This window comes from Fringilla coelebs, assembly GCF_963513975.1.
Source record: "Fringilla coelebs genome assembly, chromosome: 5".
NCBI classification, from domain to species: domain Eukaryota; kingdom Metazoa; phylum Chordata; class Aves; order Passeriformes; family Fringillidae; genus Fringilla; species Fringilla coelebs.
Genome location: NC_140033.1, coordinates 62,977,703 through 63,005,408, shown reverse-complemented (window position 1 = coordinate 63,005,408; position 27,706 = coordinate 62,977,703). Strand labels below are relative to the sequence as shown.

The following is a 27,706-nucleotide window of genomic DNA, read 5'->3' as shown; positions in this document are numbered from 1 at the left end:
CTCTCACAAGAGGCCACTGCACTAATCTGCCCTCTCTGTCACAGGCTGAGTGTTCATGAGAAATGTTCCTCTGTGCTTGTGGTCCTCTGGTATCTAAAGGCCAAGATGGGCAAGTGGGTTTTAGTGCTTTAGTCTTGCAGCAGTAACAGGACGTGTGGATTCTGTCCTATTACACAATACCTAAACAACCGTCTGAGGTGGAAGTTAATGCTAAAAATGCAATTAATATAAAGTGCAATATGACCACGGCAATGTTTTTGCTTTTCTTTACTCTGCCCTAAATAGTTTTCTTGCTTTTCTAAAGATGAACTTGTGCTGAGTTCCCTGTACCACAGTTTGCATTCATATTTGGTCAGCTTTAAGAGCCAAAGTTCCTTTGGGAAAACAATTTTTTGTAGAAGACCAGCTGTGCCAGAATTGCAAAATGCACCCCCACAGATAGGGTGAGGAAAGTGACCTGAATACCTGAATGATCCATTTCACACTGAACTCTAGATGCTGCTGGCTGTTGTTACTTTCTCCTTATCACAGTAATTTAGAGGGGACATTGTTCTCATCTCTGTACCAGAGAGCATATCTTCTTACAGTCTCAAGAAAAGGGGAAAAAAAAAAAAAAAAAGAAGGATGGGAAGGAAAACAGTGGCATAGGAAGAATGAATTGATCAGAACATGATCTCCATCAACATATTAATGTGTGGGATAGGAGAGGACAGCAAAAGATTTTCTTGGAGAAGGCAGCTCCCTAAATATTGCCCTAGATTTCCAGTGTTTAAATTTGCAGTAAATGTTAAATCTGGGAATCTGACTACTGTCTTTTAATAAAGTGCTGTACTTTTGTTAGTACAGTTAAAATTTTTTTTGGTAAAAAATTCTGTTAGTTTAATGAAAATAATAAATATTTCTGTATTGCACTTTTCATGTGTAAATCTCAGAGTGGTTACAGAAGTACCTGTGTACTGTTTTGCCATGGGTAGTAGAGTGGCAGTGACTTACACAGTGTGACATTGCAGGTTTGAAAACAGCAGCAACGGAACACTTTTGTTCTGGTAGCAGCCTACTGAATTCAGGATTAATATTTTAAGGTTTTATTTTCTCTCCTGAGGCAAAGGAAAAATGCAGAATTACTTCTCTCAAATCCACCTATTTTTCCCAGTTTTAGTCCTCCTCTTTGGAATAATTTGAAAATATTTCCACTTCTAGGCTTAGTGAAGAAGAGATTTTTAGAGCTTTTAGAGGGTCCTGTAGAGAATTTTCAAATGCTGATAAATCAGTGCTTTGTCCACCTACATCCTTTTAAGCACGTAAAGCTTTTTGTTTTTAAAAGGGAGAATTTATGAGTACATCTAGCTTTTAAACATCTCCTTATTACTTACCATACTCTTCTTATCTGCTTTTTGAATAGTGTACCCAGTAATAGCAGCATTGCCATCATCTTTTGGTGGCTTCCATGATAAATTCACATTCTCTCCCCAGACATCCTCAATAGTCACAACCTCTGGTGGGCCTGGGCGATCTGCAACAAAAATATGACGTATTCTACTGTTTGCTTTCTCTGTCTTTTCCTCACACACATCTTCCAATTAGAGAGAGGAATCAAACTTTCTTACAGAAAAAAAAAGAAGAAAAAAGTCAAAAGTAAGATGTCGTTGTAAAATAAAACTCTTTAAAGTGAAGGCGTGTCAGAATTACAATAAATTTAATAAAGTTGTGCTGCCAGTTTTCCCTATTATGTAAAGGAATGCATGCTAAAAAGAAAAATAAATGTGTTTTCTTGCCTGTCTTTCCTATCTTTCCTACTTTCAGCATTTAGGATTTCTTCCACACTGCATTTGTGACAAACTTACTGGGAATTTGCTACCATTACTGTCTGTGGGTACCACTCAACAGGAAAAATCTTGCATCCTGGGTAGGCAAGAACATGAGGAAAAAAGAGACTGACACATTCCAACAACACAATGGTGTAGGGAGGTTTCCTGAGAGACCCCAAATCTACAGCCAAATAATTGAACATGGAGAGAAATCCCAGCCAAGAAAGATGCCGGCACTCCCATTTTCCTGTGGCCTTGGAACGGCTGGGTTGATTTCCATTTCTCCAAACATACCAACGATCTGAATGTCTATGGTGGCTTTGTCCACCAGGTTCTCCACCTCCACTTTCATGTCGTACTCTCCGGAGTGGCCCCGCTCTGCCTTCCTGATGAAGATGATGGTGTCCTGCTCCGTGTTGCGGATGTTGATGTCGTTCTTGTCAATCGGAGCGCCGTTCTTCTCCCACGATACTTTTGCCCTTGGTTTTCCCTGCAAGGAGCCAGGAAACAATTTTGGTATGATTTTTTTGGGAGAGAAAAGGGAAGAGAAGGAAATAGGATTAATTCCTTTTTTTTTTCCCCAAACAGGAAGTAAAAACTGTCCTGAAAGAAACAGAATTATTTTTAAAATTATACACCACTCACAGATGAAATCATATCAATACATAGATCTAAAGTGTAGCTTTTTTTTTTTTTTTTTTCCCTCAGGAGACTGCAAATATTTGCAATTTCTCACTATAGTGGACGATTATCTCTCTGGCTAAGTTGACAAATCATTTCCAGTTTTCTGAAAGAAAAGGGAGAAAAAATAACCCACAGAAAATATAGAACAAAGTATTTCAAAGTATTTATCTCTCTGGAAATGCTTACATTCTCTACATTGCCAGTGAAAGAGGAAAGTAATAGATTCAGCCTCCAAGGATCCTAAACTCTCTTCTTTCATTACAAAGGAAGTTGTAATAGCTGCTAGGAAGGATTGATCTCTTTTGTGTGCCATTTTTTGTGTGTCTAAGTGCCCAATATAGGTACTTAAAGTAGAGTGAATTTCACCTGCTTTGCTGTGGGATTTGCCTTCCACAGGCAAACAGTTTGCAGGTGCTGTCTGAAAAGGATAATCTCACACCATTTTTAACACCTTATCTTAGAGAATAACCATAAAATATTCCTTTAATTTCTCAAGAGAAATATGTCTTGCAGTGTATTGCTGATCAAGCTTTTATGAGGCTTTTAACAGCCTCTGTGAAGCTGAGTTATGCCCATCCAGTATTTCAAAATGTGCAGACATGAAATAGAAATGAGCTCTGCCATAATCCTTTTATTCAGAAGAAGGACCCTGCAAGGAGAGAGGCTGGTGCTGTTTAAAAGGTATGGGAATGAAGGTTAACATGATGCTGTGGGAAAACAGGTTACATATTTTAGAAATAATCATATTACAGTTGTGATCTCAAGGATTTAACAGCTGCAGTCTGCTTCTCTTCCCCTCACTTCTCCTCTCTCGTGACAAGGAAGTTATTAAATGCTTCTGTGCCACTCTTGATACCCATATATTTAACTGCTTCCAGTGCAGCCCCTTTGCATTGTGCATTGTCTCATGTGCAATGTCTACTGTGAAGATTTGTAAGTGTCCTTTGGATGACAGATGACCAATCAGTCTGTCTGTCTGAGTTACCTAATTCATTACTTGGCTGAACAAAATTTGTTTGAGATGTTGAACCAAAAACTTTCAAGCACCTCTGTACTTCAGAGTTCTTCCACATGTGCTTAAGTTAGCTGACTGGTCAAAGTTACAGAAATCAGTTAAAAAGCAGAAGTATCAAAAAAAAAAAAAAAAGAAAGGCAAAACGAAAATGTAAAAAGAATTTTTCTCTCAGTATTTTTAGTTCTTACCTGGAAAGGAATAACAAGATTCACAGTTTCTCCAACTCTTCGAGTATAGGTTTGTTTTAAGTGTCTTGGTAGACGAATCTTTGGAGGTTCTGAACAAAACAAAAGCTTGTGTTAAGCACTTATCTTCCTTTCTAAGCGAGGCAGCACTCGTGTGCATCAGTATAAAAAGGAGACACTGTGGTCTAAAACTCCCAGAAGTGACTAATGAGTGAGGTGTCTTAAATTTCTTGGTCCCCCAGTGTTGCATTCAGGACACCATCAGCTTTTTTAACACTAAATGCTACAATGGTAGGACTAGATGGGAAGCTTAGAGGAACTTAAAAAAAGTACCATCAGGATCAAGTTCTGCAGAAAGAATGTCCTGAAAAACCGAGACATAAAGGCTCAGAAATGAAACAAAATTATGAATTATCCAAAGATGGTTTTATGATTTCTAGCCCCCACACAACGGCTTTGTAAAGCCATATCATCAGTTAACAGCAAAAAGTAAATATCAGCCTTAAAAAACCCCAGGTATTAGAAACAGGGTGCATTTGTGGGTAAATGTAGGCAGCAGGATCTTACCTATCACTTCCTTGACTAAAATAGGCTGTGGGTGGTACTTGGGCTCACTTTCACCAGCAGCATTCACAGCTTTTACTCTCACAAGGATTTTTGAGCCAGTTGGAAGGCCGTTGATAGTAAACTTTGTTTTGTCTGTCAGTTCTGGGTTAGCCACGATCCATTCATCAGCTGGTTTAGGGAAGTGAGGGGAGGAGGACAAATCCAAAGAACAGGGAATTATAAATACATCCACAGCATGGACAAGGAAAATTACAGAACAAAAATAGATTTGTTAGATCTAATGAATAATTCTATTTTGTTTTTCTAATTATGCTGTAACACAACGTAGATTCATTTTCGGATGTAGGAAGAATGTTTCAAACCCTAAAGACTTTCTGTTGATTACGTATTTGTATATTCGTATATTTATATAATTATACAAATGTTATTAAATATGTCTATAATTTAAGTATACCAGAGAGAAAAATGGTTAGATATTTAAACTCAGCTAGAATAAAACAAGGGGGACGAAGAATGTATTTGCAAAAGCACTCATCATTGCTTTAACAGCTTCCTTGAAGAGAAATGGGTTTTGCAATTAATTTCAACCAGTACTGAGTACCCTTGAAAGTATAACAGAAGTAAAAAAAACACAGAATATTTACACATTGCAATGAAATGCCATCTCTCCTCATGCCTTTAAAAAAGGAAGGCTGTGTCAGAATTATTCACATAATTACAGCATTCTGGGATTTTTAATCCTACCCCCAGGTGGTCGCAGGAAATTCATGGAGTGATCATAAGAGTACAGTCTTTCAAGCAGCTTCCATTACAAACCATACTTTCTTATCCACCCTGTCCTCCCAGCACAGACTGCCCTGACACTGCTGGCACTGGGCACAGGGGCCAGGTCTATGAACTAGCAAGTCAGGATCAGTACTTCCCACATCATGTAAAGCTAGCACTATGAAATGGGCACAGAAGACACAGAATTGTTATGGACTGGAGAGCCCTGCAGAACTAGAGCATAGTGCTGTGGCACATTCCATAACTGAGTGCCTTGCTTTTAGGAATTAGGTTTTCCTTCAAGCTTCAAGCAGAAAAGGATTTCAATCAATGACTGTTTCCCAAGTATCTCCCCCTCCCCTTACACCTATACTATGGAAAATTCCATCGACTGTTGCCCCTAAAATTCAGGAATTTATCTTTACTTTTATGAAGAGATGCTTTTTTCTTTCATTAAAGAAGACTTATATCCTTTGTGGAATACTGTACCTTCCAGGTTAAAAGGTGGCTCCCCCAATTCCTCAGACAGATCTGTCGATATACCTTGAGAGAATCCATCTTTAAAATTAATCAGAGACACCCACTTTCACACAGATGGAGAATTTTGTCAGTGGTTAGCAATTCCTGTTAGTAAGTATGCAAAGATAGATGCTGGGCTTTACAGATTTAGAGAACCCATATTAAGGGAGACTGCAGAGAGAGAAGAGATGGAAAGAGGGCATCTAGATCACAGAACAATTATATGTGATGCCCACAGGAAAGATAAAGGATGAAAGAAGAGGAGGATATAAAGTTCTATGAGTGTTTTGGGCCCCAGAATAGCCCTAGGAATATGAAGAGACGAAAGGAACACTTGGAAGAGAGAAATGAAACAAAATGATGATGAGAGAAAGTGTAGAAGGAGAAGAAAACACATCGTAGAAGAGATAAGAAAATCAGAGATAAATTCTGAGTAAGAGAGACAGAAAAAATAGAGGTCTTGGAAAAAAACTTGGGGGAAACAGAGGAAGAGAACACATTTAGCTAAAGGTAACATAGATAGAAGATTAAAGAAGACCAGACCCATGGATGATGACAGATAGGATGTAAACCCTAAGCTTTATTTCCTGAACAAAGTTATCACTGCCCTGGATTTCCCATAATCCTGGACCTGGCTACTTTCAGCATAATAAAAATACTATTCTAGTTTTTTGGCATGGTCCTGGATGAGTGCACTGGCATGGGTCTCAGCCAACAGAAACTCTCTGAAGTACTTATTTACTGGCTATAAAAACAGATCATCTGCAGGTACAGCAGCCTGTTACAAGCAGATAAACATATTGTCACGAGGAACACTCGGGCTGTGCTCCCCAGGCTGCCCTCCAAATGCCCCCAAAAGTCAGCAGCACTTTACTAGGGACTGACTTCTCCTGTATCAACAGGATTTGGTCTGCTCTACATCTCCACAGCAAGAGGGCCAAAGTTGGATACTGCAAACTAGGCCTGGGGAGTTCTCTCTCTCTATATATATACACCTATATATTCTATATTCATGTTATTCACAGTATGCAATGCTGGGTCAGGATTCTCATGATGAGACTCCAGTACAGTAACAAGCATGGAGTGTACATAGTTAAGGACTCCAAGAATCCACCATGTTGATCAAGTTATGTGGTTCTGACTAAAGAGAAATACCAGTTTTCCAAAACCAAACCAATGTTTATGATACATTATTCTTCTAAATTATCTTTATATATATTTTTTGTCTTCCTATTGTCAGCTTGTGACTTCTTCTAATGATTGCTATATTAAGAAAGACTCTAAAAAGCCCTCTTGAAAACTACTTCAGTGACAACAATGAAAGAATGGAGAATGTAAATACAGATGAGTTTACAAACAGATAACTAAGAGAAAAAAGCAGCAGAATGAATATAGACAGTCATAAAAAGTATCTTGAAATTAAAATGAATTATTAAACATTACAGAAAAAATTAGTTTGAGGCAGAATGGGGCTGAGAAAAAAGAGGCACTAAGATATTACAAGAAGGGAAAAAACAAGTGAACAGAGAGAAAAAAATGAATAATCCAATAACACAACTTTTAAAATTGGTATTTTAAAATTGGCATTTTAAAATTGGCATTTTCTACTTATCTTGCTTCTTCCTAAGCATTTTCATGACATATATACATAATGTCAATTGTGTATATATAGATGTATATGCATATATAGGAGGTATATATAGATATACATAAACACTCAAAACTATGTAAAATACATTGTATTTTAACTGAGGTGGGTAACAGTAAAATGACAGACTTGGCTGCCATTTTGTTGTATCTTCATGTGTTTAAAACCTATCTGGAAAAAAAAGTAAAGAATTTGTTCCATTTAACAGGTATACAATGTTCTTCTGTCTAACAGCCCTTTGAAGACAGATTTAGAAGATTCCTTTCCAAAGCCATACTTTGAATTAACCTGTCTGTATTTTTCATCCTATCACTTGATTTGGATATCACATACTCTAACGTCAAGCACTTTTAACTTTTCCCTTCCATTCTACCCACTGCTACACGAAGCACAATATACAGCATACACTGAAGTCCTCACATTGATGGTCCCCTCAATATTCCCCTACACCTGGCCTGTGCAGTGGAAACAAAGCCAGAACACTGCACCTTGATGGAAGACTGCGTGCTTACTCACTCTGAGCTGTTCCCACAGCTCCCTCCCAAAATACAAGGAAAACCCTTCCTACCATTCCAGCTGTGTCTGCCTTCAGGTACTCTCCTCCGGGTCCCGGAGCTCCTTGCAGTCCTGCTCCTTAAAGATATTCATCTCAATACTACAAGAGGCTGAGTGCTCCTGAGAAAAGCCAGTGGTGGTTCTTCACACCCCTCCCACTCTCCTGGGAGAGAGCTGAGTGGACTCTGATGCCGTGGCCCCTGGCCACGTTTATGACCTACTGTTTTCCTGGATTTTCTGAATCTGGAACATGTGACAGCATGAATGACACGTTCTGTCCTCTACCTTCTGTCTCCAGGCTGCAGACTGCGTTCGTGGGAAGCTTTCGTTGCAATAAATGCCTTTGTGAAAAAAAGGTGCTCAACCCCTCGCTTGATTTACAGCACAGTTAAGAGCAACAGCAGTGGAGCTGGGGATAACTGTGTGCCCTTCATCACATCCACAACATTGCTGCAGTTGGTGGTGTTGGTCCACAGAGGCTGGGTATTGCCCATACCACTCCAGGCTATTTGATACTTACCCAGGTGCTGGTGGATTTGACTTTTTGAAAACAGGCTTAATTTGATGCCAGTTCAGAAGAAAATCTGCTGGAAAATACTAAGTTTCTGCTGCTTGATCACCAAAAGACTCTTAGTTGTAAAATATAATTTATATTTCCCTGTTCCTTCTTATTTTACTCTCAAAATTTAATTCACTCTATCTTCCTCCTTCAGTTCTTAAATATTTTTGTTTTTATCATAGCTAAAGATCCCCAAAGCTGCACTGAAATGTTGGAGAAATTAAATATCTAGACATGGTCTTTGCATGCCTAGATGACTTCTGCAGGAACTATTGGAAAGGCTGTTCTCAGCACTGGCAGCTGGCACTTGAAGTTAGTCATATGTCAACATAGGGATTACCACACTGAGGACCTCCTGTCCCTAAAACCCAGCCAACCTGAACATATTTTTTGGGCCACACTTGTAACCATTATTTCCTATGCCTTCATCCACCAATGAACTCTTTACTGCCCTAACTCTCATTTAGCATCTGAAAGAGGGGGGTTATTACATGGTACTTGGCACATTACAACAGACTATATGGCTTTTGATTTGGATTTCAAGTCAAGTGTAAGATATGTCGAACCACAGTCAGTGGGTGGCATCTGGAATACAAACCAAAGGAAGCCTGAACAAAACCCTGCTCCTTGAGGTTTTCTGCCTGATTAGTCTCTGCCTGACAGCCAGAGCACCTGATACCTGTAGAGAAAAAACGGAGACAGTCTCACCCACTTTCCCTGTGAGTCAGGTACCCCGGATGCTCTCACTTACTTCCTTCAAAGCAGTATTCCACCACGTAGCCGTCCAGCCCTGCCGCCCCGATCTGGTCCGGGGGCCTCCACTTCATTGTCACCGAGGTGTCGGTCACACTGTCCACTGCCAGCAGAGTTGGGGGGCTGGTAACAGCTGCAGCAAGCAGGGAGAAGGCAGAACACCGTGTTGCCATGAAAGGTTTATGTTTATGGGCTGTGTTTCTCTAGTTTAGCATCACAGGTGGCGGGCTATCCTGCCTCAGAGGATGATTTCACATCATCCCTGGCATGTCTTCCCCAGTTAGGACCACACGAGGAGAAAGCAGCTGCCTCACCCCATTTATGCTCACAGCCTGACCCAGAGATAATTTTCTCCTGCTGAGGAGAGAGAAGGACAAGCAGCGGTGGCAGGTAGAGCAGGGAAGTTGGAAGTGGTGTATTCTACCTCAGCAGGTACCTTCTGGCAAGAAGGGAACATGCTGGACCTGTAACAGCTCCCTCCTTCCTCCTCCTCCTCCTCTGCATTCTGGGGGAACCTTTGCTGATCTACAGAACAAGATACCTTTCTTCTACAAGGACTTGTGGTTGTCACCATAGTTTGAAAATCTGTTTATTTATATGAAAAGGCCACTGAGTTAGCCCATCACTGTGGGATTGACAGAGCCTTCTAGCTGTCACACTAATGAAAAATTATATATTTTAGGTGACTTTAATAACATATATTAATGGTTATTTTCTAAATGCATGCCTATCTCTGCTTTTGGTTACTTACCTAAAGGAACAAAGGACTTGGAGGGCATGCTTGGCTTGGACATGCCAATGGCATTGACAGCAAACACACGGACCTCATAAGCAACGCCTTCAATCATTTTCTTTGGCTCAAAAGTTGTTTCCTTACACAGTTCAAAATTCAGCCTCATCCACCTGGAGCTTTGTTTCTTTTTCCTCTCAATGAAATATCCTTTTGACCAGAAAAGATTTTATCATAATAAGTGATGGCATAAAGGTCAGTAATAAAAGGTCTATTTTTTGACTGCCCAGTGACAATTTTTTACCTGGATACACCTCAATATTCCCTTCTAGCTTCAGAGTGATAATTTTCCTCATTGCAAACTATCTGAGAGTCACCTATTTGCTTTCAGAGCCATATATGAACTTTTTTATGGACTTAGAAGACTGCTGTGTTTGGTTCAGAGTGAAAAGGGCCTGGTTCTACTGACCTCTGGGCCCCTCTGGCCCTTTCTTGGCTCAGTGTATTAAAAGGTATTCCACTTTACTCAGTAAATTGTGTCTGAAATTTCCTTTTAGCACAAACATACTAATAACAATGCCAAGTTTGGTTTTATTAGAAGTTGACTTTCAAGTAGGGTATGTAATAATGTAACAAGATGGAAAATGACAAACCTCAAAGCATTAGAAAAATAGGTATTTGATAAAGTCAGAATAGGTAGAACATTCTAGCTACTGGATATTCCCAGTACCACTTTCCAGGGCCTGAGCTAAACTCAAATTCTGCTGCATCCACTATTTGGTGTTTTCTTCTTTCGTCTGTATTAGAGAGTTACCACCAAAAAAAATAATATGTACCTAAAATGGGTGATCCACCATCATTTGCTGGAGGTTCCCAGGTCATAATACACCAGTCTTCACCCACCTCAGTCACGTTTGGTGCCTGAGGAGGATCAGGAACATCTGTTGTAAACAAAGTAAATATTATTAAAAAAAAAATAAATCTTTCTTTCTGTGTAGGTTGAAATTAAAAATGTCAAATAAGAAACAAATCTAAATAGTTTTTGAGGTGCAAAAGGAATTCCTGATGAGGAGAGAGAGCGGGAAAAAAGAAATTTAGTGGATCCTGGCTGGTGTTTAGGAATGGATGAATGCCAAGGTCCTCTGCAGGGTCATGACACTTGAGATGCTCTCGAGGGCGTGTGCCAAGACAGAGCCCACACCCCAGGGAGAACCAGGAGTGATGAGGACAGCCTGAGGCAATCAGAGAAGTTTGGCCCCTGGCAGCAGCAATAATCAGCTCCTACTTAAATCCCTTCCAAGCTCCTACTCCCTTCAGTGACACCCACCCTTAGTACCCTTGCATCCCAGCTCCACACCTGGCAACGGGGAAAAATAGGAAAATAGAAGTTTGCAGAGACTCTGCCCCAGTGATAAAAGACATGGCTCATGGGCTCTGTTTCACATGACTTACCAACCACTTTAATGTTGATCAGAGCTGTGTCCTCTCCAGCCTCATTCTTTAGAGTGATTCTGAAAGGACCTGAATCATCCCTCTCAGCTGCATCAATGACCAGGCAGCTGCTGTCTGGGTATGATTCTGCCCGAATTCTTCCACTGTCTGTGACCATCTAGGAACCACAGGGAGCAGAGGGAAAAATAATACTTTCTGGGTTTGAGAATCAAAATACTCAGAAATCAAAATTTGAAAGTAGTACTGGTCACTTCAACAAAAATATTAAAGCAACTCTAAGAAAAACCACACCAAACCTCAGCATTTTAGTCACCTAATGATGAGAAAAATGTCAAAATAATTAAAATAAGTAAAACATGGTAACTGTTTACTACTCAATTAAGTCATTGCATCACAAAGGATGAGGCATTAGGCTTCTCCTTTGAGGCAGAGCACACTTTTGCCAACACCATATATAAATAATTTGATGGAAAAAGAAAAGCTGATTCTTCCAAAATTGAGATCAAAAGGAAATAATTCACTTTAAAGGTCAGAGTGGTTGTAATGGTCAGTAGCTTCTCCTCACAGACTTCAAATGCTGTCATATGTTTTGGAGTAGGAGCACTCCTGGAATAATTCCCTGTTTGGACAGGACCACAGTGGTGACACTACAATTCATATTTGAAAAATAGTGGTCACAGACTGGACCAGATAGATTTGATGAATGCATTAGTGGTAAAATGTCCCAGCTTCTACATTGCACAATGAAAATTTAAATTTGGAAAACTATTATTTTGGTATTTACACAGCCAGGGATTGATCTAAGTGAAAGTTTTGCTTTGAGACACCAGATGCAAGACCCCACCCCAATTGCCCAGCCAATTGTTTCATTTGAGACTTGAACTCCATTAGTATTTATCATTCATTTTCCAAAACCAGACCATATCATGGCTTCCTGCCAAAACCTGGCAGCCATTCTGGGCACTGGATGTACAGAAGAAGTAGCCATTTGGTAATTTATCACAACTTTTCTTCTGCATCCAATATATCCTTCTCCTCTACTATTTTTTATAGTAAACCCATACCTTTTTTTTTTCCTTATTAATTTCAGGCTTTCCTTAAAAAGACCCAAAGGATTCTAAAAATTATTTTTCTGATTTACCCTTCTTTTTTGAGCAATGAGCATTTTTAAATACAGGGCATCTCCCCCTTATTTTCTGCCATTAAAATAAATTTCTTCAAAAGGCCAAGGATTATTTTTTGAAGGAAAAGGCTCCTGGTTAAGCTAAGGAAACATCTAGAGTGACAGTGTACCTTGTCCCCTCTACTCCAAAAGACTTTTGGAGGTGGTTCACCAGTGATGGGGATCTCAAGTCGTAGTTTGTTTCCTGCCACTACTGTCACAGTGTTGTTTTCCCCAAGACCATCCAGGTGAAGTTTAGGAGGATCTGAAAAAGGAGAGATTGTCCAAGTTAGACATGGAGCTGCTGCTCTGGGAGCTCAGCGACCTGGCACAAGTCTGCAACACAGAGAAACACGCTCTATGTTTTATTTTCTTGGTATTTTTAAGCAACTGAGTTTTGTTTTAAAGAAAAGTTGTGAAGAAAAATCTAAGCTTAAGAAAATAGCTGTCTGATGAAAAAGAAATCATGGCACCATAGACAGTTTGGAATAAAAAGACCATATGAAAAAAATATACAACTGTTTCCCTGAGGCAGAATTATGTATATTCAGGTAACTTTTGAGAGAGCTTTCTTCTAAGTGGCTCTTGAGAATTTCAGTTGTGGGCTTTTTTTATGGCCCGTTTAACCACGCTTCAGCCTTCACTGTCCTTGCAGTTTAAAAATTTATAAACCCCAATCCTCTTCTGAAAACAAAATTATCACTTTTGTTATACACTGTGTGCACGGAGAACAACTGATTCATATCCTCTTGCAACTTTTTTTAACAAATTAGAAATATAACAATGATCATTCCCCTCTAGTACCACTTCCCTTTTCCTTCTCCCTAAATCCCACCAATACTTTTTGTAATACCGATATCCCACATCTCTCAGTTTCAATTAAAAAAACATGTTTTCTAAAACTTTGGTCATTTTTATTGCTCTCCTTTTGACTTCCCAGTTGCTGGTTGCAGCTAGAAGCTGGTGAGGCATTGCTGTGGGAATAGTCAATGCCCTGTTTTATTTTGTTTGAAGGACTGGGATCACTAACAAGCCTCCTGCTTTGCTGAATGAATCAAAGCTGGGCAGAACAAGTTTTCCCTCTGGACAGCATTTCATATTTTTAGTGAATAGGTAAGTTGCAGGTCTGCTTCCTCTGGTGGATGCCTGCTCAGAGGATACACAGTGGTTGTGGTCAGGGGTATTTCACACTGCTTTTAATTTCCACAGGTCACAGGAAGATGTTCTGTACAGATCACTGTGCAGCCTACTTACCCACAATATGCACTTTGCATGGAATATTAATGTTGTAGGCATCTGGCACAAACATGTATTCACCCTCATCATCAACAGCAGAAACTGGTATAACAAATCTGTGGATTCTGTAAAAGAATTGAGAAAGAAGTCTGTGTAAATTATTTTTGAAGACTGCTTGAAGCTATAAGGAAAAGTCTGCCAGAATTTTAGGAGATCTGTGAAAGTGAGTAAAATTACTGACTAAAATTCCTTGGCTCGTTGCTTAGTGGTGGTTTAGGTGATTAAATACTGTGTGCTTTGTACAAAATATCACTGAGACAACCACCAAATAAAGTAACCAATTCTAATAGTGTTTTTTTGAACATGGAAGAAGGAAAATACAGAAGTGTAATCTCTTTTACACAGGGATTCTATGCTGCTGCCATTCAATTGCAATTTGGTTGTTCAAGAAAAAATCTGCAGGTGATCCCATTGGGAATAGTCTGACTTTTGTTGGACCATCTTTGTGAGTTGATACAAACAGAAGCTATGAGAAAAAGAGGCATAGAAAGGAAAGAGAAAAGGAATTATGTGTTTCATATAAACCTTGTATATTTTACATTGTCTATTTTAACAATGTATGTATACATTATTAAAATATGTATATTTTATTAATGTCTAACAATAACTTTATTTTTCTGCTCAATATCCCCTACCAACAGCAAAACTAATGGCAGGAAAAATCAACAGGTCGAACTTAGGTGGATCCTGGATTTGATTATTGTCCTCCACAGCCAAAATACACAAAAGAAGATTAAAAAATATGATAAAAGGAAGCAAAGAGACATGGCTTTTAAAATGACAGGAATAAATATGTCTTGAGGGACAGAGGCTAGGCTTGATTAGTGAGGTAACCCACATACTGGCACAACTCCACAGTGTCATTCCACCAAAATCCACGTCAACACACACCAGGCTTACCTTCCTTTGTGATAAATCTTTACACGGTCACTGGCTTCAATCAGCTGCCCATTTTTGTACCATTTCCCTTCCACATTCTCAGATATCTCACACTTCAAATGGATTTCCTGGCCCAGCCTCACAGTCTGGTCTTCTAGTGCAAGTGATATCTTCAGAGGTCTCACTTAGGGACACAGAAGCAGATGCATTAAAGAAAGATGATGGAGCTCAGTAACCATGGGCGGGGGGGGGGTAATTTCCTGCTTAGTAATAAAACAGCATGAATTGGTCAGGGTTCCAGTTTGTACAAAATAGTCAAGAGTAGCATGAGTATTGCAAATACAAATGCACATTTATGCATAATGAAATGCACAAAGAAAGCTGAGAGGACTACACAGTCATGTGCTTGTGCCTAGGTTTGGTTTTCCTGTGAAAACCTGAAAGGACTGGAGAAAAGCAGATGCTTCCTCTGAAAATTCACTTTTTTGAATTATTTGCTTTGTTTTCCATATTAATAGTGTGACAGGAAGTTAACAAGCAGAACTAGCTCATGGCCTGCTGCTGGAAATAGTTTCTAAAGGGAAGTTTTCTTCATTATTCTGGAGATTCACAGCAAAAAAATTGCTATGGAAGTCAAGTGTCCTTTTCAACCCCCAGGGAAAGGCAAGAAAATTGTTAATTTCTGTATGTCAGCACACTGTGGCATATGAATTGGAGAGCAAGGTGGATGATACTCACAGTCAACTGAAAGCTTGGCCTCTGATTGCCCTCCAGTTGTCATTACTGAGTAAGTTGCAGTGTCATTTTTGGCAGCTTCCTCTATGACCAAAGTGTGTTTCTTACCCTCAACCTTAATTCGATACCGAGATTTGGGATCGTTGGAGAGTTCTACGCCGTTTCTAAACCTAATGGAAAGGAAAGAATTTTTATTTTTCCAAAGGAAGTTTTGTGCAAGTAAGACTTCCACAGATTGAAACTCCCAGAGGAGACTCTACAAGACTGTAAGGCACTAGAAAAGGTTAAACAAACTCATCCATGAATGTATGAGGGTATTTTTGGTGTTGCTATATTTTTGAATAAGATTTTATTGAGATTTTCTTAACAATTTTCAGGTTTACTCTTTTAGGAAAAAGCTGCCCACATTTTTGCCCACGATTAAAAGCTTCTGGGTTTTATTTTCATGGAAGAGTTCAAAGCATGCCTTACCATTTCACATTTGCATCATCCTCAGACACTTCACAGCTCAGCTCTACTCGTTCACCGACATAGGTGGTGGTGTCCTCCAGGCCTTTGGTCACCAAAATTGGAGGATCTTTGGAAAGAAAAAATTACAGATTTATGATCTGAGAGGGAAAACCAAGTGAAAGAGATTTTTCTAAATCGTGCTGTAGAAGGCAGTATTACTTTTAAGTTCTATTATGGGTATCAGTGTGGCCTTTCCTGCCTTAAATCAGAAAATTTGTTGCTCTTTAGAATGCTAGCAGGAAATTTGCTCAATAAAAGTAACATTTCTTCATATTAATACCTGTTTTGCTTTGTTAGTCAACACCATAGGAGCAAAGGGACTGAAGATATGGCCTCCCATTCGTAAATGTTGATAGAGTCTTCCCTCAAATCAGTGCAAATGGAATAAAAACTGGCTTCTAGAAGCCTGATCTGGGGGCACTTGGACAATATCAGAGCCCTCAGGTGCCAAGTGTGTTGTTAGGAGAAGCCAGGGCTACAACACACAGGTCTCCAAAATGGCTTAAAATTTTGAAGGGCACCCCAGCCCCACTGGATCCAATGCACAGTTGACTGTACCCACATTTCAGGGTTTTCACTGAGCTGCTAACTACAGGATGAGAAAAAAAAAATGGCCAGGGATCACGGAAATACCAAGTGATCCTAACAGCTGCTAATGCAAATTCAAAAATATACCAAACCAGATCCTCCCTGATAATGTCTGTTGCAGCCAAAGAAGCCACATAAATTTAGGGCAGGTGAAACAGCCCCAAGCTGACAGAGTTACCTCTCACAAACAGTTCTGTGGAGCATTTCTCATCGCCAGCTGTTACGTAATAGCGAGCATCGTCTGTCATCGTACAGTTATTGATGAATAAAATTCTCTGGTTTCCTTTGTGCTCAAAAATGTATCTGTTTGGACAGGAATGCAGCAAAGACACATTAGAAAAACTTCTGGACAGCTTTTTTTTTAATGTAGAAAGTGCTGTGAGGATTTTTAAAGGCAAAAATATGGGGGTTTACACAGTACTGGGAAAATTGTCCTTGGAAGCAATTTCCAAGTTTTAACAGAGCTGTCATAGACTTGTAGCAAAAAAAAAGAGCTGTGGTGTAGAGTGACAATGAACTGCTTCTGACTTGTTCCAAGATCCCAGGTCTGGGTGATATGAAAAGAAGAAATTAAAAAAGAAAAAGAAGCTGGAGTCACATGATGGCAAATTAAATGGAGTCTGAAACTCTAGATGAGTAAAGCTGAAAATAACCAGTAAGAGGACACCATCACTCATTCCAACATTTTTGTGAAGTGTAATAATAGCCAAAGTTAAGAGGTTAATATTATTGGTAGGCCAGATGGCACAAGATATCAGTAATGGGATATGGGGTTTTGGTAATGGGATAGGGAGCCTTTCACCTTTATGTCACCAGTTTAGATCTGCTCCAGGTCTGTAATGACCAAAGCTCGTTAGCATCTGACAGCTGCTTCAGCTGCCTGGTAGAAATGCACTGGAGCACTCAATCCAGCCCATCCTGCTGGGAGGAATCCATAGAGCTGCCTGCAAAACCCCTCTGAATTGCTCATGCCAGATATAGGGGCTAAAGAAAAGGTACTCCATTATCCATTTTTTGGTCAATCATAAATTTTAACCAAAATCCTTCCTTGATTTCAACAGAATGAAGGAAATGAAGGAAATCTGCCTCATTTCTGTAAATAGGTCTTTTCTTAATTACTATATTTTTAACTGGTCAGAGGAAAAATTGTCTAGGACTTTGTGCTGCTGAGAAACACTACATTGTTATGCACATTTCCCCAGGTGTGTCTGACTGTGCAATAGGGTTTTCTGCACCGGGTTCTGAGGTGGTTGGGCCCACAAAAAGGACTGGGCTCAACTTCCAGGCACTGCTCTACGTGTACTCAAATGTCTGCACCTGCACTTCTAGGAAAAGCCAGAGAATAAACCAATTTCCAGGTGGAGAAGCTTGTGTACACTAGACCTGTTGCTCATGACTGATGGTGCAGGCTGTTGACTTCAGGGTGTTAACAGAGTAGTGGAAGGTGAGACAAAACTCACACCCCTTTTCCTGGGGTTTATGAGTTGGGTAAGTGTGTGATGTAAAATCTCTGGTTTTAGCACAAAATTACTGTAGAAAGATTGTGTCCACCTCCAGACACAGGACCAAGGGTGATTTATTTAGTAGCAGTGCTTCCTCATTTTTGAAAACTACTGAGTAGAACATGGCACCACATTTTTTTGAGGATCTCTAAGACTTTTGTCTTGAGACAATGGAGACAATCTATATTACATTTAGCCTACAGTGTACTTTTCTGGGTCCTGAGCAACACAGCATCATTTGCATACTCTTCACATCTCACGAAATTCAGCAGTAAAATTGGTGCAGCCTGAGCAAAGAGAAAGATCTAGGCAACACACTTGTCAAGGGAGGAGATGGGTGTCCATTTTATTGCTCACATATGCTAAAATCACTTACTTTGCACTTGGTCGAATTTCTTGGCCATTTTTATACCACTTGAGTTCCACTGTTGGATCTGCTAGCTCCACCATGAATCTTACTTTACCTCCTTTGTCCACCTGGTATGCAGGATCGAGGCCTTTGGCAAAAGCTGTTGTGGAAGTCAAGTGTTATTTTAACATAAGATCAGGAAACAAGAATTAGGATACTGAAATTACATTGTATAAATCTCGTCAAAGCTGTCAGAACACATGCACACAATGTTATGCATCACGAGATATTCTCACACTGGTCTGAATGGAATCATCTGGAATAAGCACAAAGCTGTGCACACCTGGTTATCCTGACCCAGATCAAGCTGGTGTCTCTTCAAGACTTTGCAGAGTGATTGTGTTCCAAATCGGACCAGCTAGATGCATCAAATGAAATACATAAATAAAAATGTATGTGTGGTACCATAACAGATGTTAGGATGTGAGGTAGTGGGTGAGGAGAGAGGGTGTATCAGGCAGCTGGATTACAGCTGGGTTTGTGGAGGACTTCATCCACAAAAAAGGGACACAGGAAGCCAGTGACACTGGAAATGTATATACTGCTTCCAGTTCTGAAATGATGTCCAGGAACAAGCAGATGCCACCATAGTAGAATGGGCTGTGCATTGTATTTATATGCATGTGTAAACATGTTCTGTGGCATAACATGTATTTTATATGCACATGTATGTGGATACAACAGCCTGGTCAGAGAGGAGAAAACAGGTTTCGTTTTCTCACAGTGGACTTGTGAGACTTTTTAGGGAGTCGTAGAAACGATGATAACTTGTTAACAACCACTGCAGGTGGTGTTTTTTTACTCTGTTTTCTGTTCTTCTCAAGAACTGTTGGTGAGAAAGATCTTTATGTTGGCTAGCCAATCAAGTAGAATGCGTTGAATCTGTCTATAAAAGAGGGGATTTTTCATATTAAACATCCTTCTCCTGCAATCCGGCCCTCATGTGAATTTGTGTCATTTTTGGCTCAACAGTGACACATGTATGTATATATTTCTGTGTGTAATTACACCTCTCATACTATTCAGTGGGGTTGATGGGGAAAGACTGGGCTGAACATCCTCACCCAGTGCAGGGTGGAGGGTCTGTGGTACAGCTGGGATTTCTGGGCAATGGAGATTAAGTTCAAAATGAGATTATGAGGAGCAGACACCGCCTGTGTTTGGAGCGACCTCTGTTTAGAGCAGAAGATACTGATGGTAACACAAGGTCTAATTTCTGTATTGTTTGATGGGCTAACACCTTTCCACACACCTTGGGGACATTGTTCCAGATGCAACCAGTGTTTGTCTGAGAGGGAGGGATGCTTCAGGTAAGCACTGAGTTGGATAAGGTGTTTAGTGGACCAAATCTTCCTTCTGTTTAACTCCTTGCAGGAACGAGCTGTGTGTGAAAGTTCTTTTGTGTGGAAGTGAAGCATATTTGGGTTTTTAAGGTGAAGGGTTGTGCGTGAGCAACGAGCACAGTGATGTTCTGCCCCCTCCGTACCTGCGCTCTTCTTCACCTCCCTGCGCATGCGCTTCAGCCGCTTCAGCATGCCCCTGAGGTCGGTGATGCCGTACTGGAAGGCGATCTTCTCGTACTCGCTGGGGTTCGCGTTCTTCAGCAGGTCCCACACGTCCACCTCGGGCTCCTCCTCTTGCTGCTTGACCTCCCTGGCATTGGCAAAATGAAATTATGGGGGAAGAGTCAGCGGGGCTTTATCGCACCATCAGAAAATAGGTGAGGCTGAATCGGTGGTGAGGCCAGAAATGTTTTGACCAAAATTTGAAGGCTGCCATCGTATCTTTTTTATTTCATTCACTCCTTACTTTACATTTCTTCAAGGCAGAATTTGAGTGCAAGTTTTAATTTGTCCTTTTCTGATACAATCAGGTATGGGCATTTTTATATTGCTTCCAAAACACCACGGCTTGAAAATGTAATAGCATACAGCCTAATCCCACTGAAATCAGTTTTATCTGCTGTAACTTGAGTGGAATCAATCACAATTTATGATGGCACCACTGAGTCTGATCTGTACATTTCAAAATTATATAAAAATGTTTTCAAACCCTGAGTCCCTGTAATTGCTACTGTGGGTGACTGGCGACAGGACACTGAAATGCAGGGGAATCTGTGTCTGTTTATAGTTACACCAGCGCTTCTCAGCATTATTTAAAGTTGTCAAATGAATAGGAACTGGAGATTTCCACACCAACTTGGACTTGAAGGATGGATCTGTTCACTTCCATGTGTATCTCAGTCTTAAGTGCAGGAAATGTGTTCAGAGGCCTGTGTGAGGAATCACCTTTACACAGAAGTTTCAGTACTGTATTTACTATCTGCAACTCCAGGCTAAGACAACCAATAAAGAGAAGTATAATTATTTTCTCAATAGCAGCCATTAAATGAAAGAACAATGAAAGCATCCTAAACAAAATTATATTTTTTCAGATTGACAATTTAGCTGAAAAAAGTGAACTGCTAGAACAATACTGGAATTAAGGAAGAAATCTAGATTTTTCCTCCCGTAATATCATTGGGGTCAGACCAAGATCATTCCAATTTGACTTACCTTGTCTAACAAAATCCGTACTTTTGAGAGCAGAGCAAGAAAATAAACTTTTGAAAAATAAAAAAATAAGTTTTGCAGCAAGGCACTGTTAGAGCTGAGCTTTATGGAGTCAAAGAGGGGATTTTCTTTGACATATACAGAAATAGCAGTAAAGATCCCTGAGAATCTCTGCACAGTTTGATGAGGAACCACGGAAACCACCTTGCTGTTTAGTCCATTAAATTTATTAATTTTCATAATATCTCTGTAGTTTTAAAAAGGAAGAGAGGTTCTCCCTGAGTAGTGTTTCAAATAGAATAAATCTGAGACCGCAGTATAAGTTAGACAATCTCGGGTATGTAATTTTATAATTTGTTCCTTTTATCCTTTCCATCCACTCTGAGGGAATCCAAATAAAATTCCCCTTTAAATCAGGCAGTGGTTGAGAATGAGGATCCTGATTTTCAACCAGACTGGAAGACTTAATTTCCAGCTCGTTTTCCTCTTGCATAACTGGAAAACGAATTTTGATGCTTAGAGCAAGCCAGCTTTGTTCTGAGACCTCAGTAGTCTGAGCTGAGGCCAGAGGCCAAACAGAGCATGGTATTTAATAAGCAGACTGACCTCTGACCTTGCCATGAAATCACTTTCAGATCTCTTTCCTAAATATGTGCATTTTGTTGCAAAATATACTTGGAAAAAAACCCCCAAAAACCCCCCCAAAAAACCAGCCAAACAAAACAAAAACAAAAACCCCCAAAGCCAACTACAAAACCAAAACCAACCAAACAAACAAACCCCCAAAAACAAAAAACAACAAAATAAGGACCTAAATATTTGAGTGATTTTTAGATTTGGGCCTCTTGGAATGTCATGGTGCTCCAGAAGCACTGCATTGACAAAGAATATCCAGTCATAGTGTGGCTTTCTGAGATAAGACTTGATATGTCTGCCTGCCAACCAGCAGGAAATTAGAAAATAGACAGTATATTGATTGTATGCATTTAGGTTTGTTTTTTTTTTTTTCCTAAAAAAAAACATGTTTCAAATAGTATGAACCAAAAGGGAAAAGTTCTAGGTCTTTCCTTGGTCATACAACCATAAAAAGAAAGAGAAAGAATGCACCTCCAATGTTGCCTGTTGTAAAAATTGAAATAAAGCCACGGACTTGTCTTCGTAATAATGGATGTTAATATCCACACACTTGGATATTAATATCCACACTGTGGCTTAATTAACAATTTTATTCAATTAAGCTCAGAAATATGAGGTTGCATTTCAGGGCCTGAAGCAAAGTGAACCAATTTGACCAAAGTCAAATAATGGTGTCTGTAAACCAAATATTTGCTTTATCCATTAAACACACAACAGATATTCCATGTTTATAAGGCTGTACAGTATTTATCTTACAAATCTTAAGAGTTAATTGTTAGTAAAGTGATAATGTCTCTTAAATCACGTTTATCTTTCCACAAGAACACCAGGAACTCTCACATGCAGATCTCATGTTACTATGGAAACACCACACAGGCGGTCATGAGAACTGGCATGGCAAGTCTGATTAGTAGGATGAAAAGACAAACTGAAGGTCCTAATTAGGGATGAGAAGATTGAAAAAACAAAGACCTGGTGGATTGGAATTGGTCCAGGTAATTCTTTGTCTACTTTCAGCTTCAGCTTTTCCTGTGTGCTTTAGTTGTTTAAATGCTATGCTCGCCCTTGTAGCCAATGAGCCCTTTGTGACCTTCTAATGTAATTAATACTACAGATTTTCCTCTTTCAGAGTATGTAGTAGATGAGATAAAGGGTGTAATTCCTTTTCCAGTTAGTTCTCTGTGATCAGCTGTCATGGATTTCCATGGCATATAGAATTTCTCCGCTTGATTTTAAAAGATGATGAATTAACTATCTTGTTTTAACCTGGCAAAAGACTAAACTGGGTTTAAGATCTGAGATAACTGGAGACATTACTGTCATAACACCAGATTTTCAAGGCAAATCAGAGAAACATGTACGCCAGTTTTTTTTCCATCAAAACATGTGAGTTAAATAAAACACGACTGAGCATTTGTGTGTACATATTAAAAAGAAGCTACAAAGAATTTTACCAGTATCTATGACTTGAAAGCATGATATATGATTTTTCCATATCAGGATGCTTATAAAATCAAGTGAGGATGTACCCACAGAGATAAATTTAACCCTTGCAGGTTTTCTTACAGTTGCACCAGACTCAATTTTCTGTACTGCTCATCCCTGTGTAGGAAATATCCCCCCCTGTGTCCTCCATGCAAACACAAAAGAAATAGCAAGTGAACTAAATGTTATTGGCCTCTTTAGGCTGAAGCTCACTTTTCCCAGCACACTCAAATCTGAGGTGTCTTTTCTGCACACTTAGAGGTAAAAATAGCAGAACATTTGCATATTATACTATGAGAATAAAAACCAGTTAGAAACATTAAAAAGCTGAAAGGTCACAAAATCCTTGAGGAGTTATTGATGCTACACCTGACTGTTTCTGTGGGAGAACCTAATGGTTTGCAATCCACACCTGCTCACTGCACCCCTTGGTTCTCACCTACGTTTCAGGAGACCACTAAAGTCAAGTTCTCCTGCATCCTCTTGTCCTTCACCGCTGTTATTAACAGAAAAAGATCAAATCTTTGTTTAATACAGGAAGACTTAGACAACACTCATTGCAAATCTCTACACTTCTTATACACTCAACGCTGTCCAGAAACACAAATAATTGTATAAAATCAACACAAACTTGTATGCTTTTTCACACAGATTATGTTTGTGTAGGGGCTTGTGAAAAATAACACAAAGGTTTGTATTGCTTCTTCTTATACTTTGATGGCAAATTTTTGTAACTGAGTACATAAATTTGCCAAGGTTTGTGTTAAATTTCAGTAACACAAACAAAGAGCAGCTAGTCAACACAACCAGCTTTGTTTTTCATTTCTGTAGTGGACAAAACAAAGGGCTTGTGCTGATCTCTTGCTGTGAAAACAAAACAAAGATTTGCATTGCTGGTTGATGCTTTTAACAATGCATAGCTCTGTCAAATACTGATTGAAAAGTACTTAACCTTAAAGATTTTACCTTATTCTAAATGAAGGGAGAAAACAGTTATAAAAAAGAATAAAAGAGTAAATTGTCCATTTTTACAGATAGAGTCACAGTCCTATCAAGGTGCATTTCTTTCTATGATGTGATCTTTAGCAGAATTACCTTGTCATAGAGCACATACAGACAAAAAAGCAAAAAAGTCCTAAATATTTCTAAAAAGGGAAAAATAGTGCAAATCTGAACTGAAATGAAGCCAACGTTTAATCAAGATTTCACATGCAAGATATTGCTTAGAAAATCAGAAAATACTGAGATATCTTCATCTGCTTGGCCAGAGTAATTACTGCATTTTTTAAAATGTGCTGAAGAAAGAAATGCACCTTGAATGCAATATCTTTTGTATTTATCTTTAAATTAAAGCCCCCTAAATAAAAGCAGTTATCTCTGAATTACAGGTTTACTTGTAAATTAACAAACTGCATTCATTATCTGTTTGTAAAGTATTTTCATTCTATATGTTCTTCATATATTTCACCACAAAGAGATGACACCTATACTGGTTAGAATTGCTACTTTATCAGAAAGGTAACAAACCTTAAGACCCAATGCTTTATCTTACAGTTTCTGTACTATACTATGTGCTGCTTTTCCTTACTGATGGTATTTACTGTTTACTGTAAGGTAACAAAGCCAGATCCTGCCTTCTTCAAATCAGTGTGAATTTTCTATCTGCTTTTAATCAGTGCAGGACTGGGACCAGGAACTTTCATACTGAGGCTGACAGCTTTCAGGAAACATGCAGTATAATATTTTAGTGAATGAAAAGACATTTTTAAAAACCTCCAAAGAAACACATATTTAATTCACTTAAATATTCAATCTTCCTTTAAATTAATGACACTTGCAATTTCACAGGAGGGGTATTAATATCACATGTACTGTCTATGTGTTGTAACTATTTCATTCTAACCACCACCAATTACTCAAAATCCCACTTCTTTAATCTATATTTACAAATGCAGTTTTATAAAGTACTTGATACAATTGTCTGACACAAGTTCTGTGCATGCTATTAATGTCCATTACTGAGGAGCTGGATGGGATCACTGAAGTTACCTTCTTTTGAAAGCAGATCTGATGTCAATGGATGGAGCAGCTTGGGAAGATTCTATGAAATAATGGTAACACAGGAATTAAAAACACAATTTGAATCATTTATGTAATCAGTGTCATTTGGAACACGAAATTTGTTCAGTTTCCTGCTGAATGACCAGCATTTGTGCTTCCCTTTTGGTATTGGGTTCTGGTACCTGCAAAGATATTCAGGGCCAAGTGTGCCATTTCTCTGAAGTATTTTCTGCAGTTCTGCATAGGAGATTTTTTTTGCTCTGATGTTTCTCTCCATTCCCCTGCCTGCCTTATTCACAGGCTCTGGCCTTTTTGCCTTCTCACTTGCCATGCTTTCTGCCCTGCTGGCATCTTGTGCTATCTTGGTACCCTCAGCATCAGAGGAAGGAGACAGAGTCTCCTCTACAGCTACAGACTCACATTCATTGTCAGGCGTGACAATAAACGTGAATTTATTGAATAAATGTAAATGTGACAATTCAAATGTGAATTGACTATTCACCTTGTGTGAATTACCCCTTTGGGACAGCCTGGATCAGATGAAATGGTTCAGATCCACAGACAGTAATGGATGGAGCCAGGCTGGCCCCTGCCTTGCTGACCTCAGCACACACACAAAGCCCTGAGTTTTGTGTGCCAGAGCCTGATTTGAGTTCAATACTGGTTTTAACTGCCAGCTTTTCTAATTTTTGGATAAATGTCTGACAAGGTATCTATTTCAATGTTCATTTAGACAATAAATTACAGACACAAGAAAATTCTCTGAGCTCTATGCTAAAAACGTTCACTTTAAGTATTATTTCATTTAAAGGGTCTGAACAAAACGGAGTGCCATTTCAAATTAAAAAAGAAAAAAAAAAAGAAAGAAATCCTTATAAATTTTTACAGATACAAATGGAACCTTACCAGTGACTTCAAGGTCAAAAGAGCAGCTATCAAATTTGTCCTTGTAAGACACTTCACAGCGATAGTTCCCTGCATAGTTTTCCTTAGCTTTGATGATCTGCATCTCAAATGTATGAATCTAAAAATCAAGCACAGTTGTTCATTAATGTGGGGAATGCACTTGCACAAAGCAGAAGTTAAAACATAAGTCTTTCAGATGTGCACCAGAAACAGAGAACAACTCAAATAATGGGCTCTGAAAAGAAACTGGAACCCAGAAATGGCATCAGAAGATTTTGATTTCCCCACCATTACTTGTCCAGAGTTGGCAGAGCAGAAAATCTGCTTCAGCAGAGGGTGAGAGATCACCACTGAAATCTTTGTGGGGAAGTCAGGGTTAGACTCCACTGCTCTTGAAATTCTACCTGTTGTCCTAAACTGATCTTTAGGCTCTCTTTGGAGCTAAGAGAAGGAAAAGTGAAGACACACCTTGGTGTGACGCTCGAAGGACTCCTTCAGCTGCAGGTGCTTCCCCGCTTTGCTGGCCAGATCCATCCATTTCCCTTTAAACCACTTCACGTTTGGCTTTCGGAGAAGATCTTTGGCTTCTACTTTGGCTATAAATGTAATGTTCCCACCTTTCAGAAAGAGAAAAAAACGATGCAGCGTTTGAGGAACATGTGGTTGGTCAGTTGCATCTCTGCAAGTTCCTTTCACTTCTGCTCCATTCACCCACCATGTGTTCTACCACAAAATTAAGAGTCAGATGGAGTCACACCCACTGTGAAAGTACTGCAGTGGTATAGAGGTTAATGATTTTGGGTCTGGAAGCTTTCTGTTGCTACCCTGCATAAGATCTTGATATATCAATAACAGTGCAGCCAACAGTATCAAAATAACCCCAGCTTTCTTCCCCAGAAACTGTACCTCTTACCATTATGCTCAGTAAATTATTAGATTTTCCTGAATTAAACAATTGGGTTTTGCTTCTCTGAATACAGTAATTTTGCCTTCAGAGTGGAGTTCACATCCAGCTAAAACCAGAGGCAGTACTTGCAGCTGAGGGCAGAACCTGAGTGCCACAGAATCTGCACACACCATTCCCAGCTCAGCCTCTGTCTCTGGCAGTGGTTCTTGGTTTTGTTCCCGGGCACTTACCAACACTCACTGTCCCACTCTGAGGTTTCTCGACGAATAAAGTGGATCTTTGGGCATCATCACGCTTTTCTGACTCCTCTGGAGCTCCTTCTCCAAGAGACCATACTGAGATGCAGACAGAGGGGGAAATATCAGTCATCTGAGGGTGTTTTCCTCCCTCCAAAGTACACTTACCTGAACTTCCTAAACTCTCTAGCCCTAGCACCTTTCTCTTCAGATGTCCTGAAAGACATGTAAGCTTTTGTTCACACTGACATCCATTGCTTGGCTGTCACATTGTGTACAGTTCCTGCAGGAGCACTACCTCTGTGGTGATGGAAAATGAAACTCAGGGAGGAAGAGAGGGCAACCTGCTCAGCCAGGACAGGCACTGAGCAACTTGAAGGGCACCAGCATTCAACCATGAGTACTTGACAGAGGTGATGCACAGAATCAGCTCTTTGTTTTTCAGAAGAGATGGAGGTTCTGAAAACACAAACAGCTAGAAGCACAAAAATCCCTACATCTGATGTAGTTTCAGTGGATCTCTCTCAACCCAGACTAAGTCCATTGTACAAGCTGGTTCTTCCTCTATGTCTGCAAAGCAGGGCAGGAAGGAAGTTCACTTC

At 39.5% G+C, this 27,706-nt stretch overlaps 1 protein-coding gene across 1 annotated transcript in view; it reads right to left on the bottom strand.

Annotated features, from left to right (window-relative positions):
- The window catches only part of MYBPC1 (myosin binding protein C1), a gene marked incomplete at both ends in the record, with an annotated part of 66,264 nt that overhangs the window by 7,028 nt on the left and 31,530 nt on the right, over positions 1 to 27,706 (bottom strand). The window contains 21 exons of the mRNA XM_084206279.1: positions 1,374 to 1,513; positions 2,103 to 2,298; positions 3,696 to 3,784; positions 4,260 to 4,427; positions 9,057 to 9,191; positions 9,810 to 9,998; positions 10,625 to 10,729; positions 11,241 to 11,397; positions 12,534 to 12,667; positions 13,657 to 13,763; positions 14,599 to 14,761; positions 15,316 to 15,482; positions 15,784 to 15,889; positions 16,589 to 16,713; positions 18,289 to 18,421; positions 19,808 to 19,974; positions 23,434 to 23,490; positions 25,044 to 25,095; positions 25,962 to 26,079; positions 26,430 to 26,578; positions 27,099 to 27,203. Of these exons, the coding sequence (XP_084062405.1) occupies positions 1,374 to 1,513; positions 2,103 to 2,298; positions 3,696 to 3,784; positions 4,260 to 4,427; positions 9,057 to 9,191; positions 9,810 to 9,998; positions 10,625 to 10,729; positions 11,241 to 11,397; positions 12,534 to 12,667; positions 13,657 to 13,763; positions 14,599 to 14,761; positions 15,316 to 15,482; positions 15,784 to 15,889; positions 16,589 to 16,713; positions 18,289 to 18,421; positions 19,808 to 19,974; positions 23,434 to 23,490; positions 25,044 to 25,095; positions 25,962 to 26,079; positions 26,430 to 26,578; positions 27,099 to 27,203 (2,762 nt within the window). The remainder of the gene's footprint in view (positions 1 to 1,373; positions 1,514 to 2,102; positions 2,299 to 3,695; positions 3,785 to 4,259; positions 4,428 to 9,056; positions 9,192 to 9,809; positions 9,999 to 10,624; positions 10,730 to 11,240; positions 11,398 to 12,533; positions 12,668 to 13,656; positions 13,764 to 14,598; positions 14,762 to 15,315; positions 15,483 to 15,783; positions 15,890 to 16,588; positions 16,714 to 18,288; positions 18,422 to 19,807; positions 19,975 to 23,433; positions 23,491 to 25,043; positions 25,096 to 25,961; positions 26,080 to 26,429; positions 26,579 to 27,098; positions 27,204 to 27,706) is intronic.